Source organism: Melozone crissalis, unplaced genomic scaffold (genome assembly GCF_028551555.1).
Source record: "Melozone crissalis strain CALT ecotype California unplaced genomic scaffold, PUWL_Pcris_2 ptg000002l_1, whole genome shotgun sequence".
Lineage (NCBI taxonomy): Eukaryota > Metazoa > Chordata > Aves > Passeriformes > Passerellidae > Melozone > Melozone crissalis.
In genome coordinates, this window is record NW_026535780.1 from 23226487 (window position 1) to 23247604 (window position 21118).

Genomic DNA, 21118 nt, shown 5'->3' on the forward strand with positions numbered 1-21118 from the left:
TAATTCCAGCCTGCAGTGTGAAGCAAAAGGCTCATCCAGGAAACTCTGAGCCCCATGCCTACCTTCCTAGTTAAAATAATTTTCAGGGTATATTTTTCTATATAAGCAACTCCTAACTAAATAACAGTTGTCATCTCAAACTACCTCAAATCAAGAGTTCATTACTGCATTTTCCACTTATATTCCTAACACTGACCTTGGAACTACTCCTAAGACAGTGAGCAGAAATTCAGTCTCCTGACTACCCCATTCTAAGAGGATCTCTCCTGAGAGCAGGCTGCTAAAGGCAGTTTTGTATTTGACCCAGTACTAGAACAACAAACTCCATTTCAGTTTGAGTTACAGCTTGGGTTTGGTCCAGGACTACAGATGGCATCAAATGCAGTTTTCTTTCTTGTAAAATCACATATCAGCAGCATTTCTACCTTGGGGAAGGTGGCATTTTCAAATGTGCTCATCACTGATCTTCCTCTCCTTCTTCCTATGCATTTCATATGGGAAAAATTGAGTAGGGGGATGAACACAACAACATCCAAATGTTTCTTAAAACTGAAAAATTAAAAAAGAGAAAGAGGATACCTGACTAGCGCTAATCCTATTGATGGTGCTCAAACAGGTAACCTTTTCAGGTCTCAAAGTTTCTTTCAGCATAACAACTATTTGGGAAAGAAACCTTATAACTTCTACAGTTAACAGGGAGAGCTTCAGCAACTTAAACTGTTATAGCATTCTACCACTATTTCTTGAAAGCAGTATATAGTAATGCATTTGAGAGGTCCAATTTATTTTAAGATTATAGAGACTTCTGTATTCAAAATGACTGCATCATTTGCTATGAATAAGTAACTCTGTTTCTCTTGTGTTTTATGAAGCCTTATAGCTTCCTCAAAATGAGCCATATAAAACAATTCATACAAGCATTGCCATGAACAATGGCCTCACTGACAAATTTTAACTGGATTCACAGATTGTATGTTTCTTTCCTATGAACTGGTAAATGGACAAAGAGATTGGCTAACTAATATCTTGTGTTCAAAGAGTCATTGATCTAGGGAAAGTATTTTTCTATTTCTGTTTAGTAAAAGTGACAAATCTTAATGGGAATATGTTAGAACTGATTTATACTGATTTTTTTTATTTGATTAGTTACTATGAACACAGATAAGGAATGATACCCAGTAATAGATATTTGTGCCTGATTGTGATCCCATAATACCACAGACTTAGCAGAGTTTGAAATCAAGCTTGATTTCAACTGCAGCAGTAGGCAAATGAAGATGAGGCTCCAGACCATAACATGTTTTATACCTATGTATATATGTATGTGTGTCTGTGTGTATACATATATATTTGGTTATACAAATATGTATTTCCACTAATATCCCTCCTACTACATTTTCCCTGAACAAGGGAAATTCCCCTGTTCAGAAGATGGACTTGAAGATCCTTGAGCATCCCTTCCAACTCAGGATATTCTATGATTTTACAAAATCAAATGTAGAAAATGGAAAATTCCCTAAGACCTTATAAATTTGATGGGTTTGTAATAATTTAGGTAATTGTCTTGCAAAGATGGCTAAGTTATATAATGGTCTACGCCACATAATGGTACATTCTTCACACATTCAGCACGATCTGTACAGCAGAGGTTGTCAGCAGTCAAGCTGGATGCCCAGTACACAAAGCTGTTTCCAGGAGGGCCGGGGGCAGCAGGAAGGATTAATGCAGTCCTGGCCTGTCTCTGATGGAGGAACGAGGACTGAGAATGGGTGATGGCAGATGGGAGCCGCATTGCTACCCTTCCACTACCTGTTCTCAAACTGACCCACGGAAGTCCCCATCCCCGCCTTCTCCATCAGGATCAAAGCTGCTGCCCCCACAGCCCGCTCTGGTTGTCCCTTGTAAACCCACTTTGGTCCTCTGGCAAAGTACACAGTAGGTTGTACTGGGCTGAAGGGTGACTGATGGATCTGCAGTCCTCTCCATTCACTTCATCTCCGCATGACTGAGCCTCGATAAATGCTCCATTCCAGCTTTTCCATTCTCTTCCAGCTTTCCCCTGCTGACAAAACAGACCCCTCAACACCCATCATCAACATCCCCGGTTCAGGTATCAGCTCTCAGATCTACACAGTGGGTGTCATCACCTGGCACCACCTCATCCTGCTGCCGTGAGATGCCTTCTGCAGAAAGACATTCACCAACGTCAAACTCGGCTGGTCCCAACCGTAGTAAGATCGGGGAAAAAAGGTCAAAATATCCCCAAACCCAAGAAAAAAAAAAAAATCAGTCTTCCAAACTGTCCTGCGAAGGGCGACACCTCCCTGGGCATTATTCGACGGCAGCCGCAGGCCAGCGATGCCGGGCATTTCGGGCGCGGAACACCCGACAGGTGAGGCGGGCGGACCGCGGCAGGGGCCGCCTCAGCGCCACGGGCACCCTCGGCCCTGCGCCGCTCCTCGCCTCCTCAGCGCGGCCGCCCGGGCCCCTCCGTCCGCGGCGGGGCAGGAGGCGTTGTTGGACGGTGGAGCTGCCGGCCGCCCGAGCGCCGGCTCCCCTTTTCTTTTTTTTCCTTCCCTTTTCCTTTCCGTTCCCTTCCCGCCGGCGGCGGCCCCGCGGTGCCTCCCGGCGCGGGCGCGCGCTGCGTTCGTTACCTGGCGCTCGGCGGCGGCTCCTTCCTCACCTGTGCGCGCCTCTGCCAATGGCAGCGCACCTGGCGGCCGCGCCGCCCAATCAGCGCGCGGCTCGTCCCTCTCCCCGCTCCTTTAGTGAAAGAATCCAGCGCCGCTCGGGAAAGTTACCTGTGCGCGCCCGGCCCGGCCGCTCTCCCGTGCCGAGCCCCGCCGGCGCCCCAGCCCCGCCGCTCCCCACATGCCAGGGGGAGGGGGCTCTACCTGTCCTGCCTCGGCGGCTGGCTGCGGAGCCGGGAGAGGGGGGGAAGGAAAGCAGAATTACCAGTAGCTCTGGTTCTGCCGTCTCGGGCGTTCACACGCACACCTTCACCTGCACAGACCTGAAAGTCCAGTTCCGCCAGGCAGACGGAGGCACCGGGAAAAGGGGAGAGAGTTCATTGGATCAAACATGTCACAAGAGACGGACAAGTAAGTGATCGCAGGCACGCCGCTGCGCCCGCTGCGCGGGCCGGCCCGCCGGGCTGGCCGCGCTCCCCTTCGCCGGTGGCGGACGCGGACCCGCCGGGACGGCGCTTCTGCCTCTTCTCCCTCCTGCAGCGACGCCGGAGCGGGCGCACAGACACTCCGGAGAGCCCGAGGACGAGGCTGCGGCTCGCGGCCCCGCACCTCGCTCTCCGCCTGACCGTGGGGCTGCGCGATTATTTGTTTAACTCCCCTTTTAGTTCAGGGTGGTTTTTTTTTGTTGTTTGTTTTGTTTATTTGTTTGTGTTGTTTTGTTTTTTCCCCCCCTCACCTCGAGGGTCGCTTTTCGTGACAAGAGAGCTCCTCGCCCTGGAAGAGCGGAGCGGCCTCCGCCCGCCGAAGGCCTCGGACGTAAAGAGCTTCTTGGCTTTTGTGTTGGCGCAACAAAGGGCTTTTATCCCCAGAGGGCCGGGGACGGCCATCTTCCTCCCCTCGGCCGGGGCCGGCGGGGCAGGGGGCCCGGGCGGCGGGAGGAAGGCCCTGCCTCGGCCCAGGTGCTCCCCGGCCGCTCCATGCGGCGCCTTCTTCCTCGCCGTCCTGACCTTGTTTTCCCGGCGGGACGCCCGGGCGGGCCCGCGGCTGCCCGGAGACCGGCGGGGTTAAAAAGTAACTTTCCCAGTAGCGGGGCCGAAGGAGAAGGATGAAGAAGAGAGGGAAGCCTCCCGCTCCTGCCGGCCCCGGGCCCGCCGCAGCTCCTCTCCCGCCCGGCCTGGCGGTAGCGAGGCCGGGACAGAGCGGCGGTGCGGGGGTACTCCCGTTGTCTCCCGGGGGCGCCGGCCGTGGTGCTGTGTGCCCCCCGGGGCCCGCAGGACCGCGGTGGGCTCGGTGTCCCCGGGACGGGGAGCGCCGTCGGTGGGCGCGGAGGCCGCGGCGTGCGCCGCTCCCGCCACCGCGGCTCCGGCAGCGCCCGGTGCCGAGCGGCCCAGGCCGGGGCTGGGTTACCGACCCCCGGTTAATAACTCGCCCAGGCCATGCCGCGCTCCCGCCATGGCGGCGGGTGGCTCGGCGTGGCGCCCAGAGGCGCCGTGAGGCAGCCAGGCGGGAAGGCCATTTTCCCTGCTCGGGTGATTAGTGCTTCTGCAGGAGGCGGCTGGCGAGAGCTACGGGGTAAGGAAGATGGAGGGCGGGAGGTGGCTGTGTTGTTTCACTGCTGCCCTGATGCGGGTAGGAGTGCCCCAAACACGGGTGTGATCTCGGCTACGCTTGGTGTTGCTCAGGTGCTGGCCCTGGTTGGGCTGCCCAGAGCCTTTGTGCCAGAGGAGGTGGAGAGGAGGAGCCTGAGGTTGGAGAGAGGCTTGGTGACAACCTGCCTGTCAAAGAGTGAAAGAAGGAGATTACCCGGCGAAAGAAAACAGCAGGGCTGGGAGCCCCGACAGGGAAGAGACAGGATAGGACGGTTCAGAGGGGAAAGAGTAAACAAAAATACTAGGCCTGGCCTTTTCAAACATCAGCTGACAGTGGGATTGTGCGAAGGTAGCTACTGACATGAAATCGAACCGATTTGGGTAGGAGCTGAGAGTGGCATTTAGGAGTTCATTTGAGTTGGGATTGGAACTAATGCTTTAGGTGGCCAGATTAGCGCAGTAAATGATTAAAGGGCGAGGAAGGGAATAACGACAGAGCCCCGAGGGGTGCGGGTGACTGAAAGAGCAGTCGTTCAGTTGAGAGGGGAACCAAATTACCTGTGGAAGAGCTGATAAGCAGTGAGAGAGGGCATCCCAAAGCAATGGGCAATTCTAGAACGGCGAAAGGGGCCTGTAAGTTACTTCCTGGCTAACTCTAGCTGCCAGTAGTTCCAGCAGCCAGAAACTAGGCTGCGGCAGATCAAGGGCAGTTAATGGGAGTGGGAGGGGAATATGGAAAGGTGGGGGGGTCAGAAGAGCAACTTCGCTCCACAGTCGGCTTTGAATCAGAAAAACAGTGGAGAGAAACCTAAGTCATGTAAGAAACTAGGGCTGAAGTGGTTTCCCTCTGGGTCTGGGATGCGACTGAGATACTGGACTATCCTTCCTTTCCAACAGCAACAATATGGCAAAGGTGTAAACTACTGAGACTGGAGATTAATGCCCTTCATCTCCTGCTCTGTGTAGTGCTGCTGCTGTTACCACTGTGAGGAACTTAAGAGCAGTGCAGAGCACGCAACCTCAAGTAACAGCACTTGCTCCATTGCAGGTATGCCTGTGATCTGTTTCTGGTTAAGGTGTTTAGAGAATTTATAGGTGATAGGTAAGGGTTTGAAAAGGAAATGAAGAGTAAAGAAATCCCCTGTGCTTTCTATAGACAAGTGTAACATGAGAAGACAAATACATTTGTTTCCAGAAGAGATGACCAGATGGAATGAGATAATAGACTGGTGTGAGGAGTTTGCATGGGAGGGTTTTCAGTGGTGTTTTTTTTTTTCCTTTTTTTTTTTCTTTTAGGTTCTAATTATATCCTATTAGAACCTAATCCAGAGAGTACGTTATTCTCCTCCACATGGCCTTTCTTTTACTTAAAACTAGATCTTCCCTACAGGCAAGACTGGAGAGTGGAGCTCATTATTTTGAAGTCAGTTAATTTGTCAGAGTCGTTGGATGTGTTTTTGTGGAGCTTGTGCTACTAAAGTGCTGGTGTAGAGGACTAAGCAGGGGTGGGGACATAGAAGGTGTGGAAAAATACATTCTGTGGGACTCACCTTGCTGGAGAGGCGATAGACCCTTCTGTACTACGCAGAGCTGCCTGCAGTGTCTGTCTTGGGAGGGAGCAGTGGGGACAGCTTCTGTAGTGCTTTAAGGGAGGGAGGTGGACAGGTGAAAATGCTAAAGAGCCAGGTGTTTGATTCTAATGCTAATTGAGGAGCTTCGAAGGGGAGATTATCCTTGAGATAGGTGTACTATCTCCCTGTCTTTCCCTTTAGTCTTTCTGCCTAAAGTGGGTCTTGTCTGCTTGTTTCCACAAACTCTGGGGTCAGGAGAGATAAGGCATGATTGCACATGCGTTTTTCAGAGGTAATACCGACTGAAGCAGGCTGTGGCCACTTGTTCCTACCTCTGTTCCAACCTTTCAGCTGTGTCAGTAGAGCTGTTGTGCAGCTAGAGAACTGGCTCAGAGTTGATGTTATTTTTGACATCCATTTTTCATTGGTCTAGGTTCATATGCAGCAGGGCTGCAAGCAAATAGCAGCTGTTAAGAAAAGAACAGTTCAAGCTATAATCTCTGCAGAAGGAAATGTGTCCCCCTCCTGCTCTGAGTGTTTTCTAGGTCTGTACTGCTGCTTCTGTTATTATCCAGTTTCCAGATCCTTTGAGGGGGAGGCTGAGGGACACAGAGTGGGAAGGTGGGAGCATCCCTTTTGCAAGGTGAAAAGATTATTCTTGGGTACACTTCTGCATTTATAGGCTAAAGTTGTTCTTTAGTAGTATACAAAAATGTGATAAACACAAAACTCCAGAGTCGCTGCTCTAGTGCATTAGTGGAGTACATCAGTGAGCTTGCTACTTGTGAAACTTGACTGGGTTTTAGAAATTGACAGCGCTTCTGTGAACGAGGAGCAGCAATTGCACAACCATTTGGGATCTGTCTTGTAGATGGCACCGTTGTGTCCCTGCTGCTCCTGGAGCCGTGTGAAGGCCCCGGTGGGCTGGGACAGCAGTTGCAGGAAGGGCAGGCTGGTGGCAGGCCCCGGCACGCTGGCTGCCCCGGCTCTCTCTGCGGGCTGGCCGGCTGCCTGCCTGCCCCCTGCCAGCCTCCCAACAGCCCGGGCTGTGCAGAGCCACTCGGGGAGCTGGGGCATGCTCACACTGCCCACATAAAGGAGGCTTTGGGGCAGCCTGGCTCTGCAGCAGAGCGTGTGCTCGTAGGTAAATAACTGAGTGGAGAGGAACCCGTAGGTGGGAATGGGTTCAGACCTGTTCCCATGTGTCATGTGTCAGTGGAGGCATGTTCACATCCAGCTTGCTGCTTGGTAGTATCTGTGGCAGAAGTTGATATTGGGCTCTTCACAGGGTAATTTTGATTTACTGATTTCTCCTCAGTATGTAAATTTACTGCCTTCATAATATTTAACTTAAGCATCTAGTGCTGTAACAGAAAGGGGGTTTGTCATTTTGTCATTTACAATGTGATTCTGTGTTTTGTTCTTAATTTTTTCTTTGAGGGTCAAACACGTTTCCCATCAGCAGATATTAAGTAGCAATTAGGTGACAAATCAATTATTTTTTTTTCCCCCTCAGCCGATTGTCTGTATGGGGCATCCAGTGAGATTAATTTTCCAAAGTGTTCTCATCTGGGAATGAATGCAGAAACAGGAATTGGATGTGTTTGGTTCTTGCACTGTTTGAATGCCAGACATACTGTCACAGATGTTCCCTAGAAAACCATTTCTGGGTAAGGAAGGTGAAAAATCAGCGTGCAGAACCTCATAGAGCTTGCAACCATAAGCTTAGCTAAGAGGAGTAAGAGTATCAAATGGTTAGGACTTGCTGTTTGCACTACTGTCTTCTCTGGCGCTGGAGTCTGAGACCAGGCTGAAGATCAAAGCCGAGGAGGAGGGAGGGGATTTTTCCAGGTCGCTTTAAGTTGATTGTAATGGCCACATAACCTCTTCCCTGTGGATGAGGTCAGCTGGGACATCATTGTCCCTGTTTTGGCTGGGACATCTGAAGGGGAAGTGATATTACACCAGTTGACATTTGTTGCCAAACATTTCACGAATATTAATCCAGTGCAGTGGTTAGCTTAAGTATTTTTTTTTATTAGGAAGCAGCAAATTAAGCTGCTGTTCTTTGTATATACACAAAATAGCACTTTCAAATGCTGATCTAGGAATTAATCCTGGGGTGCATCTTCATTAGCTTTTTGATCAGTGATTAGGACAGTACTAGCTAGTTAAAAGAAGTAATTACTTCAGACATCATAGTATACAGGGGTACTGTTCTTTTCTTCTATAGTGCTGACATAATAAAAAAGACAGTAGTTGCTTACACAATATTTAACCAAGGAAACCATATTAAATACATCTGAACTGTGAAGTCAAATATTGCAATGTATCTATAGCTTGAGAGTGTCTCAAACATCAAAGATTACATATATAGATTTCTTTTATATATATATTTATCTATTTATATCTATGTACTTTTATATATAGATTTGTTAATATTCCTTATTGGGACAGGCAATGGTATATTCCTTAATAATGTATGTAAGTAGTTCTATAAAGTATATTTTTGGGTTTGTATGCTTTTAAAAAATGTTTGTGGGAAATCTTGACTCCCAGCTTTACTTGTTCAAGTCATGTTTTCCTTCTAACTACATGAAAGGTTTAATATCCTGGAGAAAAAGCAATCAGTGCTATCAGTGAAGAAACTATTCCATTTCCATTAATTCTATGGAAGCAGTGAATGAACACGGACCACGGGGCCAAGGGTCAGGTTAAATTGTAGGAGGTCTGGGCAGCCTTGTCATGACCTGTTTTTAATTTTACAGCCTGCTTCTGGCTGCTTCAAGTCAGCTAAAACAACCTCAGGTGCTATGCACACAAAGTACTCTTCTTAGGAAAACAGTATGGCCTGCCATGAAGCTACTGAATAATTGCTAATTCTGATCAACTCTGTCAGCTCCTGCAGAAATGCTGTGAGCTTCAGGTTTTCCTCATTTTGATTTTTTTATGAATGTGCTGAAACCTGTCATTTTTTGAGGATCTTAGTCACGATTAAAAAAAAATAAGAACAACAGCCTTAGTACACAAGTAACACAAGATTATCTGGTGGAAATAATATTTTATTACAAGTGAAACAAAAAAAGCCTCTGAAATCAAATATATAAAAAGTCTGTCCAGGGGTAAGTAATTGCCTCCTTGAACTAGATTGTATGTATTTAATCCTTGTGTCAGATTTCTTTTTCATACTTCCTCTTTGACATAGTTAATAATAATTTTTTGTCAATGTTAATGAATCACCTATTTGTTCTAATCTCTTGATCACTACTGCATGCTCAAGTTATTTTGGTTCAGAGTAAAAACAAATAAAACTTCTACTAGGCATCTAATTGTTAAACTAGTCTGTTTTGCCATTCATTGTTGCTGTTCTTAATATATTATTTTACTTCCTCTCAGACTGTTTAGTAATGGTAATTTCTTTTAATCATTTCACGTGTGTAATCTTGTTCAGATTCATCTTGTGCTCAAAAAGTATAATTGTCCCAAAATTGCAAGAGTCCCAAACTTGCATTCATTAGAAGGCAAAATTACTCAATCTCTTTAATGGGAATTTTTTCCTTGGTATGGACTTGTGGGCCAGAGGGCATCTTACCTTTTTGTTTCCCGGTGGTCTAAATGATTTGGTGTTTTGTTTTTTTTTTTTTTTTCCTGCACTCTCAGTTCATTTTTATATTTATATAGTCACTGGATTAGGTTAAGTACATTTTGGAGATCTCTTGTGCTGGGAATGATGTGATTGTCAGCTATGAAAGACATAATGCTGAGAAACATGGGCCGTAATTTTCCTGTTCATTAAATATTTATGCTCCTTTGTAGTTTTAATGGAACCCTGTTATCTAATTGAAACAACAGTATTATTGGAGACTATTTAATTATACCTTTGGCAATAAATCCTGATGAGTCTCAAGTTTTGGGGTGTTTTTTTTTTTTTTTTAATCAAATAAATCAAAACTTGCAGTGAGCCACACAAGTTGTGGGGTGGTTTTTTTTTTTGGTGGTATTTTGTTTGGTTAGTTTTTAAATTTTGTTTTGTTTTTGTTTTTTTGCTTTTGTTTTGTTTTTAACTTGATGTCAAGTAGGCAAAGTAGTTTTCTGAAGGTAGTAAACTTGGTCCAAAACAAACAGTAGAATCTTTGAAACAACTGGTTTAAAGTGCTAGGACTAGCTTTGATTTATACTTCAGGCAGAAGTTTAACATCTGGAATCTGAAGTTGAACTTATGCAGCTTCTGTGGGATCTGTCCTGCATTTTAAATGGTCATAGTACTTCATTTTGTGCCTGTGAATTCATATGTATGTGCATTAATTTTAAGACAAATTGCATGAACATCTGTTCTAGATCTGTTTTATAGTTGTCTTACAGCTGAACTAAGATTTGTGTAAATGTAAAATAAACTTACAGAGGGTTTGAGAACTACTGAAATATTTGTGCGTGATCATACTCTGATCTTCTTTCTTGTGTCAAAACTGGAGGGGGAACTTCTGCTCTATTTTGTGGTTCTTGGATGTGTCTGGAGCGTGCTCCTGTACCTTTTGTCACACCAAATGAAACATGGGTGTTCTACAAGTTCACCATTTCTTTGACTTTGCACTGGAGGAAAGACCAGAATGCCCTGGCGTGTGTGATGCATGTCTGTGTGGCAACAGAAGTGGTCCCTTTGCTAGAATCTTGTTTTGCTAGAATTTGTTTCTCCCAGCATTTGCAGATTGCAGATATTTGCCCTGGCCACCTTCTTATCATGGAACTAACAAGGAGCTTATGATAAATATCCTATGACCTTGATGTGCTGGGCTGGGAACAAGGATGATGTGGGTCTGTCTTGCCTTTTCCGGTTATTTGACTAGTGCTAAAATTTCTGGATGTTTTATAACACCTGTATGGACCAAAGCCTTGTATCCCTTCTCCTGAAGGAACAGTTTGCAGATAATGTGTGCAGAAGTGCCTGGTGCTCTTTTGTCTCACCTGTGTGAGAATGGGCAGGCCAGGCCTGGGCTGAAACCTGGGAATTGGAACCTCTCCCGTTCTCCTGCCTCACACACATTGCTTGTGTGTTCCCATCCAGCACCTAGCCTCTGCAGGGAGGGGAAAGGCTTCCTGCATTGTCACAGGATAAAGCAGTCTGCAGGTATATTCATGGAGCATCTTGATTTTAACTTTGTTTTTTTAAGAACAAATGCAATGTCAGAAAAAAAAAAAGAAAAAGAAACGAAAAAAACAAACAAAACAACACCCCACAGTTAAAAATGGAAATGCCTGGGCTGGGTGCCCACCTTGGCAGTTTAAACAATTGCTTTGGATTTCAGGGTTGAATTTCCTGAGCAAGGCAAAAGATGTGGGGCAGGTAGGAAGAGGCTTTCTTTCCCACTAGTTCCAACTGGATTACAATGTAATGCTGAGCAAATGATGCAGCAGGATGCAGATGGACTTGATGCAGCATGGCTGCCTCAGTCTGCTTTATGTTCAGTGGCAGATACAGCTGAGAAGTTGAGGGCTGCTTGAGCTTTGCAAATTCAAAAGAAAGATCTTGAGCATCAAAACTGGATTTGGGGGACTGGCAGGCAGGACACCTTGTTTCTGAATAAAAAGGAAGCTCTGGTCACCAAGCCTTTTACGACTGTTCATGAGTGTGTTAATTGGCAGTTCTGATTCATTGTGAGCTAATTCGCAAATTGCATCAAGTTGGGTGAGAATTTGCCTGTAGTAGGATTTTGTAGCCCCAAGGGCTGGCTCTTGGATGTTCATTATCTTTAATCCGAGGAAGAGCTTGAAAGGCTGGCCTTTTCCATTTAGCATTATTGATGCTAAGTACAATGTACCTCTGCAATTCACATTGCAGTAACTGAAACGAAACAAAGTTTTGGATATCTTTTTATTTATATGCTACACTTGTATAGATTTTGTGAAAGTCTATAGTCTTAATTATAAAAAAGTTCAAAAAAATCACTGTAACTGCTGTTAATCTGGAAAATTTATGTATGTCTTGTGAAAACACACAAATCACTTTGGATGGTATGAACAGGAAAATCTCTACTAAGCAGTGGAGAGAAAAAAAGATTTTGCAATATAAAGGCCGTCTGAAGTTTTAGTTTTGACATAAATGCTCCCGTGTCAGATCAATCTGGCTCCTAGCTAGACCATTGGCCAGTAAATACTTTTCATTCTTGCACACTTACTACTGTTTGACATAATACGATGGAAACATTTTGCATTCATGAGGAGCTCAAGTGGTAGCTTAAAAGGAAACATTTGCTTTTTAGATACAAAGTATCTTAATTCTTCATCTCTTTCTCCACGATAAAATGAGGACGCGCTTTCAGCCTGTACCAGCGTGTCCCGCCCAGTTCTGGTTAGCACAGATCCTGACTCCCAGATAGAGCAGTGATGGGCTGGCCCGGGTGGGGAATGGGCAGAGCAGGCGTTGCTCTTGTTCTCTGCTCTTTTGCAGGTTTTTAGGTGTGCCTGGGGCTACAGCAGGTATTTGCTGGTGTTGCTGGTGAGGTTGAGTGGGAGTCTTGCAATCTTGGCCTATCTTTTTTCCTCAAGTGTGTAGTTCTTGGTGGATGTGGTCACTGATGGATTTTCAGCTTTTGATAAGATTCAAAGATCTATGGATCTACTAATTGCAGGCTCCAAGTTAGGCTTTTCTGTCCTCTGGGATGGTCAGGGCAGCTCTACAGTGGGATTGCTGTTACTTGTAGGTGTCACCCTTTGTCTTCCACACGGTCCAGGTACCACCAGAATCACTTTCCTCCCTAGCAGCTGCCAGCTGTCATCAGTTGCACAGCTGGAACAGCTGGGGCTGCCCTGGCATGGAAGTATGACTGACAAGATCAGGGAGCTTATCTGTGTGGAGCCTCACTTAGGATGCTGGGTTTTCTTGGTGTATATTAAAATACAGTGTATTTATCTCCTCTGGTTATGGAGGATTTTGCTCTGTCACATTTAGCTGAAATCGTCCAAGGAGGTTCAGCAGTTGTGCAAAAAGGAATGTGTGTGCATGCACAAGTCTCATTTCTTCAGAGAAACTCTCCCTCTCATCCAAACGGCCTTATTTAATACAGAAGTTTTGTTTAAGTGGGCCCAATTATTTTGGCTGACTACTTTGGCTATAATCTTTGAAATGATTGACTATGTTAAGTCATGATAATTAGCTCTGACCATTAACCTCCTGCAGAGCTGATTACAGGGATAGGGGTGATGAGGAAGTTTTTTATTTTTCTTAGTGCTATTGTTTCAGTCTGTTTGCAGAGTAAACACAATGAGTGTGGCAGTTGATTATGCTGGAGACCATCTCTCAAAGCAGAGGAGACAGATACTTCATTTTCAAACGTGAAAACCTGAGTTTTAGAAAAAAAACATGCTCTGAAGAGATGTTGGGAAGGCTCTAGGTCTATGCACTTGTGCCTTTCCAACCATCTCAACTGCTTACTTACTGAGTTGCTGTTTCTACAGCACCTATCCCCTTTGCTTTGGCTTCTCCCCAAGACAATCAGATGCTCACCTCTGAGAGACTGCACTCTGGTCATTGCTTTGAGATCATCTTGGCTAAGTTAGAGCAACAGAGATTGACTCCTCCCCTCCAGCATTTTTACAGACAAGCACAGCCCAAGTCATAAAAGGTGTGTTTTTAAAGGGATCGTGCTGTCTGACTGTAGTGCTCATAAATCAGTTATGACTGTTGCACACTGTGAGTTCTCTGAGAACAAAAGGCAGTTATTGATTTTAAGGGAAGATTGCTACAGGAGGAAGGGTGAGCAGGATTTTGTGCGTTGCAATGGGCAGCTGCCCATGTGGTGAAGCAGCCCAGATTTAGCTGAAGGGGAGCTTTGTTGAGGAAAGGAGAATCCTTGCTTGGAATAATTGCATCTGAGCCAGGGAGAATTGACTACTCCAGAGTGGAAACAGGCCCTCAGCTACCTTTGGCACAAACAGCAGGGCTGTTGCAAATCTGATTTGAGTTGCTAACAATAAGGTATTGAAAAGGCAGGCAGACCGAGCAGTTGCCTCTGTATTTCCTTAGACTCCTAGTTTATGCTCAGCTACACTTGCTGAAGCAAACCTGTAACAACATAAATGTATGTGTGAAAACAAGACAAAAATCTTCAGCGAAAGGCCAGGCAGAAGTGTTGTCAATAACAAAAAACCAACCAAACAAAAAGGTAGTTTTCAAAAATCCAGTTACTTTACATGAAAGGAAAATAGAACCAGTACTGTAATTGGCTGTATTTTCTGATATGAAGGTATGAAATACTCTCTTCCCCCCCAGAGCTCATAAAATTGTGTGTGCTCTGTGTACCAGATGGATTATTTTGTTTTTCATTAAATAAAGAAACTTGTAAACAGTGCTCTGTACCATAGAGATTATAATCTCCACCATCCCCCTCTTCTTCCTTAAGCCCTGGAGCACGCACTTTGCAGGTTGGATTTGCACCACAGCGGAGTTCTGGTGCTACCCCAAGGTGCTGGTCATTGCAGCTTGGGGGCCAGGCAAGGCATGCTCCCAGCATCTGAGAGCATTTACTGTGTGGGTTCAGTTGTGCTTTTATCAAATCCTATTTCGGAAAACAAATAAAAGTCTTGTTTGCACAGTTTAAATGCCACTCTCTGTGCAACAGCAGCAGTTGGTTGGGTTAGATCTGTGGAGCTGGCACTGGTGCAGGTAAGGCAGAACAGAAAGAGGAGGCTGACTACTAAACTGGCTTTTATGTGGAACATGGCAAAAAGTGTTTTATGAAGGTCACCAGGATAACTACTAGTTTTACCAGTTGGTATATTTAGTAACAATACCATCTCTGCAACTTTCGCATTTGTAAGGTGTAATATGTTAAAAGTTTTGTTGTCATAATTCTAAGTTGAGCCACAATCCTTGACAGTGCTCTTGTAACACCCATGGAGCAGCACACTCCTCACTCCACTATTTCCATGCCTAATCTGTTTGCCTACTATCTTATGCAACTTTTTTTTAATGCGGTTATTTTATCAATAAGTTTATTGAACAGTTTGCAAAAGGAGGTGCTATTATCTTCATTTATATTTCCATTATACTGGAAATTTCAGCCATAGCTGTGGTGCAGTAGCTGCTCATGCAGTATACACGGGCCCTGGTCAGTTTGTACCACTTTCAGGCTGGAGGAAACTGCTTTGGCTGCAAATGCCACTCGCTAATGGTCTTGTGTGTGTTACCATGGGTTTGTAATTAGATGTGGTGAGTGATAAAGTGTGTATTGAGACCAAATATGTTTACTTCTGTTCCATCCACTGGACCTATTGCTCATGTCCTGGTACAAAAAACTTCTCTGGAATTACTGACAAGTTGCATTCTAAAAGCAGAGAATAGCTTAATTTTAAGGTGTACCTGCTTAATAAATCCTGAACTATACTCTGTTTAGGTGAACCCTAGATTAGTATTAGATGCTTTTTCTTGTTTTTCATTCATGTCTTATGTCAGTTAAATGTCGTGGTTTTTCCCTAATCAAGTGTACACATAGCAAGAGTACTGGGGCAGAGTGTTCTTATATTGTTGCTTCATTTTTTTTCCAAATAGTTTTAAAATATTTTTGTAACTCTATTTGTATATTAGCAAAAATAAATTTGAATTATTATCACAAGATCTGCACGCAATTGAATTTTTTTTAAGGACTGAAGATAGCTAATACTGATAAATATTTATGTCACCAAGTGTAATACAGAGACGCTTGCTTGATGTAATCATATAACTTTAAATGAGCTATTTGATGTTCTTTACCATGCCTTGTGAATAAAGTAATCCCTTCTGGATCACAATTTTATTCTTCCTGTCTATGCAGTAACAAGCGACTTGTGGCCTTAGTGCCAAATGACACTTCATTCAACACCAGACGAGCCTACACCAGTGAAGATGAAGCCTGGAAGTCGTATTTGGAGAATCCCCTAACAGCAGCTACCAAGGCTATGATGAGCATAAATGGTGATGAGGACAGTGCTGCTGCTCTTGGCCTATTGTATGACTATTATAAAGTAGGTAATTCTGTCATTATCCCTCCCTGCTGCACTAGCAGGGACCACTCTTAAGAGGCAACAAAACAACCAGTTTTCAAAGACAAAAGTCACTGCATCTTCTTTTCTCTCTAAGGTTCCCATCATATACCCATTATGTTATAGGAAGCCTGTCTGAAACTGTTTTGATGTATTTAATTCTGGAGAGGAAAAAAAACAATCTCAGAATTCCCATATTAAATTTTATACCATGGGGTTTTTTTGAGCATAGTGTTCTTCCTTTGCAAGGATGTTGGATGATACTTGAAATACTTAAGTGTAAAAGGGGAGGCCTTGTCCATCTGTACATTTATCTGCTTTTCTGGTTCATTCCACACATGTTTTAGTTTGCTCTTTAACTGGGGTATCTCTCATCTGACAATTTCCCATGTTATTTTTGTTTGTATAATGATTGCAGTAGGCTGTATACAAACACACAGTGAGGGCTAGCCCTTGCACTGGCAGATTGCAGGACAGAAATGAAGCTGGATGCAGAGCCAGAGATCTAAGTCAGTTTACAGGAAAAGCACTGATGTAGTTTCAATTTGTCATGTTCTAAACCCAGGGCTTTACGTGCAATTTTGGTAACTTTTTTTTTTTAATATATATATATTTCATAGTGTTTAAGTAAAGCTATGTTTGAGATTTTTTGCTGAAATCAGAGGAGAATCCTAGAGAATGCATCTCTGTGTAATGCAAAAATGTAATTTTGAAGCCCATGCTGACCCCTTGGTAGACTGCAAACAGCATCAGTGTTGCCTCCCAAGCACTAGAATGTGATATTCATTTCACTGCAACTATCTCCATACCCCTGAAATCAGCTATGGCTGCCTTGGACAGATGATCTTCTGTGAAAGCCAGTACAGCAATGCCAGGTCCCCTTGTAATTCATGAAGAAGTAACAGGAATGGGAATTAAAAATCTGTTCTTTTAGTATTTATAAGTATAAATGCTTTAATGAATGGACTCCTCTTTTTAATCTCTGTGACATTAATTGAGTGTTCAGGAGAAGGGGTTGTAGGGAAGATGTCATATACCAGCCTTATGGTTAAATATTGTTTTAATTGCTTTGCTGATTGTATTCCTTGTTTTTGTGTGTTGTTGTCAGTAGAGAAAACTGTTCCCAGTGAGAAAGAAAAAAAGGTCCTTTTCTCTGCTTGACATAGTTACCACAGTGCCAGAGTCTTTGAAATTAATATGGATTCATAAAATTCATGATGTCTATGAGCATCTGGAGTATTGGCTTCTGTCTTAGTAATACCTTTGTATGTAGCAGTTCATTAATCTGATGGATTTTTGTAATAAAACCAGAAAATACCCCTTTTCCTTCTCAAAACCATGTTCTAAAAGACATATCTGCTCCTTGTTCCAGGTATTTGCTAAAGACTTGGGGTTCAGATGGAATAAGGTCAGATTAACATCTCAAAACCATTTCCAGCATTCAATCATATCTATTTTTGTCTTAAATAGGGATAAAATGATAAGTCTTGTTGATACTCCCAAGCACAAACTTAAAACTTAACCTCTGTGGTGTAATGGGGAAGTGTAGAGGACTTCCAATGCACGAGACTCTTGAATTGTCCTTATTTATAATCTGGCTCATTAGCTCTAACATGCTGGATAATATTTTTGAATTACTGTGTCCAGTCAATAGGAATTATTAGAATTTAACTGTCTATGTTTTTTTAACTTTTCCTTTTCCTTGTAGTGATATTTACCTAAACCTAGAACATCATTCAGAGAAAAACACATAATCTTAAAAGGGGAATCAGCATATGTAAACTGTGGCTTTTATCCCAGTTCAAAAAGAAATAAAAGAAAATTGTATTTTAGCCAGCAGGATGCTTAATAGGAAAAGGGGATGTTCCTAAAAGAAAGAACAACTCTGGATAGAACTCTGTGACTGTGCTGCTGTCTTGCAGTTATTGTTGATGTTATCATTGGCTACTGGAGTGCACTGTAATACTTTTTTTCCTCTAAAGTCAAATATTTTTCTGATGTTTCTTTAAAATATTTAAAAGTAAAAAGCATGGCTTTAGCCCATTCATAGGTCTATTCTTGCTTTTTAATCCTGAGTTAATTGCTGCAATGGACTGGATATGGCTTGTGCAAAAGATAGATTAGAAGTTTTAGAAGCCAAATTAATGGCTCAGCAAGAAAAGAAAAAATATGGTAAAGACAGAAACTTTTCCCTTGGTGCTTTCATATCTGTGCTGGTGTCAGGACACTGGTGTGTGGGAATTCAAATCTTTAAAGTCACTTGATGTCAATTCTGAGTCTGTCAAGGGGCCAGATTTGACTGGGTTTTTACCTGTCGTAGCTATTGATGCAGTCAGCAAAGCAGAAGTCAGTGTTTCTGATGACATACCAGCATGTCCTGACCTGTCCCCATACTAAGAAAGGGAAAGATCCACAAACTTTCTCCAAGTGTGAGTCCTGCACTCTCCAGGCTTCTCTCTAACAGGAGGGCTTACCTGGTGCTTATGGTTTAATTGAAAAGCCTTTTTTGTCTGAGCTAAAATGGTCTCAGTGCACAGCTCATCAAGGCACGGTATCTTCCTTCTCATCTTGTTTTATTCAGTGAAAAGTGTGTGTGTGTGTTTTTGGAATAATATGAGCTTTGATTTTGAGGTAGCTTGGCCTAGCTTGATATTCAAAAGATATAACATAAAGAAGAGCCCTTTGCTGCTAACTGGTGTGCCCAAGAATTAGAAAAGAAAGCAATTCTTTTTTTTTTTTTTTGGTCTTTGGAAATTTTCTTTCTGTTTACAGTCAGTCACCCAAAGAAAAACAGCTCCGGCATCTGTGAACTAGACAACACTGATAGAGTTACATTTTTCTAGTTGTTGTAGTAGAGCAGTCTGAAGCTGCAAATGCCTGACAGTTGCATTTACCTGACCCCATGCCTGGTGTTGTTCTCAGGTTCCCAGAGATAAAAGGCTGTTGTCTCTTAACAAAGTGAGTGATAATCAAGAAGACCAAGATAAAAGGTACAGTATTATTCAAAATCATACACCCAACTACTGAAAGTGTTGATCAGTTGTGAACTGAAGGAACTGTGAGAGCCTGAGGCGTTGATGGTTTTCTTTCAAAAGTTCAAAGAATGAAGGCTGTTTTGGGAAGTACATTTTACTCCTTTTTACTTTCAATTGATTAGAAAAAATGGATGGTATTCTCATTGGAAGGTAGCTGAGAGTTTCACTCCTTGCTTTTATTTGGTGGTGTTGTTTTGCTGCTTCTGCTGAAATTGGTAAAATCAGATTATCTTGACAGTTGGCTATTGGCTGTTTTTCTTCGTTTTCTTGTTTTAGGGCAAAAAGTGAGTAGTTTGGCCTCAGTAATCTCATTTATAGAGTCTTATTTAACATCATTTAGGATCTACCCAGCAAATAAAGTAACTCTTAAAATCATTTGCTTAGAATGTTTTTCTCACTCCTCAGATTTCAGCTTTTCTCTGTAGGCTAAAAGTGACTTGAGTCAAAGGAAGCTGCCTCCTACTATTAAAAGAAAAGAAAGAGTGTATATTTTTTTAGAATCAAAGAAGTTTTTACATACTGGAAGTATCTCCATATAAAATTATGACAGAGATGAGCTATATAAGGTTTATTTCAATGTAGCTAGTTTGTGACAGCCTTAGATGGTCTCCATTAGCTGTTCATAAGGTGATTGTTTCAATAGGTAGTAGTATAAATTTACTGTTTCAAAATAGGCTATGAACTGGTTTTTGGACAGTTTTTCTTGTGCAAACCAGAGAAATTCCTGATGTTCAGTTCCTAAACTGAGTGTGATTGACAAAATTTGCCTTCAGTGGAAAGCCAAGAGAGAGGAACTGGGCACTGGGTAGTGTCAGAGCATTTCTCCTGGGTTGAAAACAAAGCAATGTTATACCAACTGAAAGTTCTAGGAGTTAACAATTTTATATCAGTGTAACTACTATCAGCAATCAGATTGCTTTCAACAGCAACTGTGGGTAGATGTGGGAATGCTGCTGAGGTTACTTTGCAGCCACTATAGTTACTGATCTACTCTGCTACAATGGAATTCCTGGGCTTGCTCTTTTAGAACAGCATTGCTACCAGAGTTAAGCAAACAGTAGTGGCCTGTCAACAGCCTGGAAGAGCATGCCATCTGCATATGAATTTTGCTGTTGATATTCTGCCTGTTTCATGTGCAAAATATCTACTGTGAGTAATCCATGCCCTGCCTTACTCTTCATTCTTATTTTGTGTCTAAAGGCTGTTGTACTGCTGGATTGATTTTGCATCCAAATTATAAGCTAAGGCAAGAGCAACCCTAAATACCCAGAATTTATTGTAACAAGTCAAATCAAATGTATTATCTTTCCCCATTTGTTAAAGAGCTCTGGACCTCTGCTTGCCTCAGAATTTCTTTTGCCTAGTATTTGTTAATGTATTACTTCTTATGGCAGTGGCTTATCAGAATTGAAAAATCTCCTTCCCTGACATTTAAGACCATTAAGCTATTTAAGGAGGAGATTTCCTCTGTCAGTACAGTTCATAACATATTTTGGTTTTGTCTCACAGAAATTGTCTTAATACCACGGAAGCTCAGAATAACTTAAGTGGGGGCGAGAACCGTGTGCAAGTCCTGAAGACAGTGCCAGTTAACCTTTCCTTGAACCAAGATCCTTTGGATTCATCCAAAAGGGAATACACCACAAATGTGTCTGGGAGCTCGACACCCATCACAGGGTCTGCAGTGACTGTGGTGAAAGCAGAGGAGTTCACCCCTGTTTTTATGACCCCACAAACACACTATGCAAGAGGAGAAAATGAGGAGCACCGAGGTGTTATCTTTGAACCATACGAAGTGTCCAACATTGCTCCCCACACAAATTATCTTAAAGATGATCAGCGCAGTACTCCTGACAGTACCTACAGCGACACCTTCAAAGATGGAGGAACAGAAGTAAGTTTTTCACCTCAAATTAGCATCTAAGAATGCAATAAAAAGCTGTAAACAAGATAAGGATATTTGAGCTTGTAAACAAGATAAGGAGATTTGAACTGTCCACAAGAGCCATTAGAAGAATAGTGATGCTTGTTTCAACAAATTAATTTCTACTCCTTGCTGTGTTTCCATCAGGCTGTGCTCTGATTAAAGGGGAGCATCATGAGGCATTTCAGAAGACAATTACAAAGACGTTTTTTCAAATTTCTGAGAATAATAAACACTGATAATTTTTTTTTGTCTTTGGGGATATTGTGTCAAGTAGAAGATAGTTGTTATTCTG

At 43.2% G+C, this 21118-nt stretch overlaps 1 protein-coding gene across 1 annotated transcript in view; it reads left to right on the forward strand.

Annotated features, from left to right (window-relative positions):
- The first annotated feature begins 10354 nt into the window (after positions 1-10354).
- Positions 10355-21118, forward strand: part of GRHL2 (grainyhead like transcription factor 2) — a 53808-nt gene continuing 43044 nt past the window's right edge. The window contains exons 1-4 of the mRNA XM_054274778.1: positions 10355-10467; positions 15657-15846; positions 18787-18854; positions 20409-20793. Of these exons, the coding sequence (XP_054130753.1) occupies positions 10355-10467; positions 15657-15846; positions 18787-18854; positions 20409-20793 (756 nt within the window). The remainder of the gene's footprint in view (positions 10468-15656; positions 15847-18786; positions 18855-20408; positions 20794-21118) is intronic.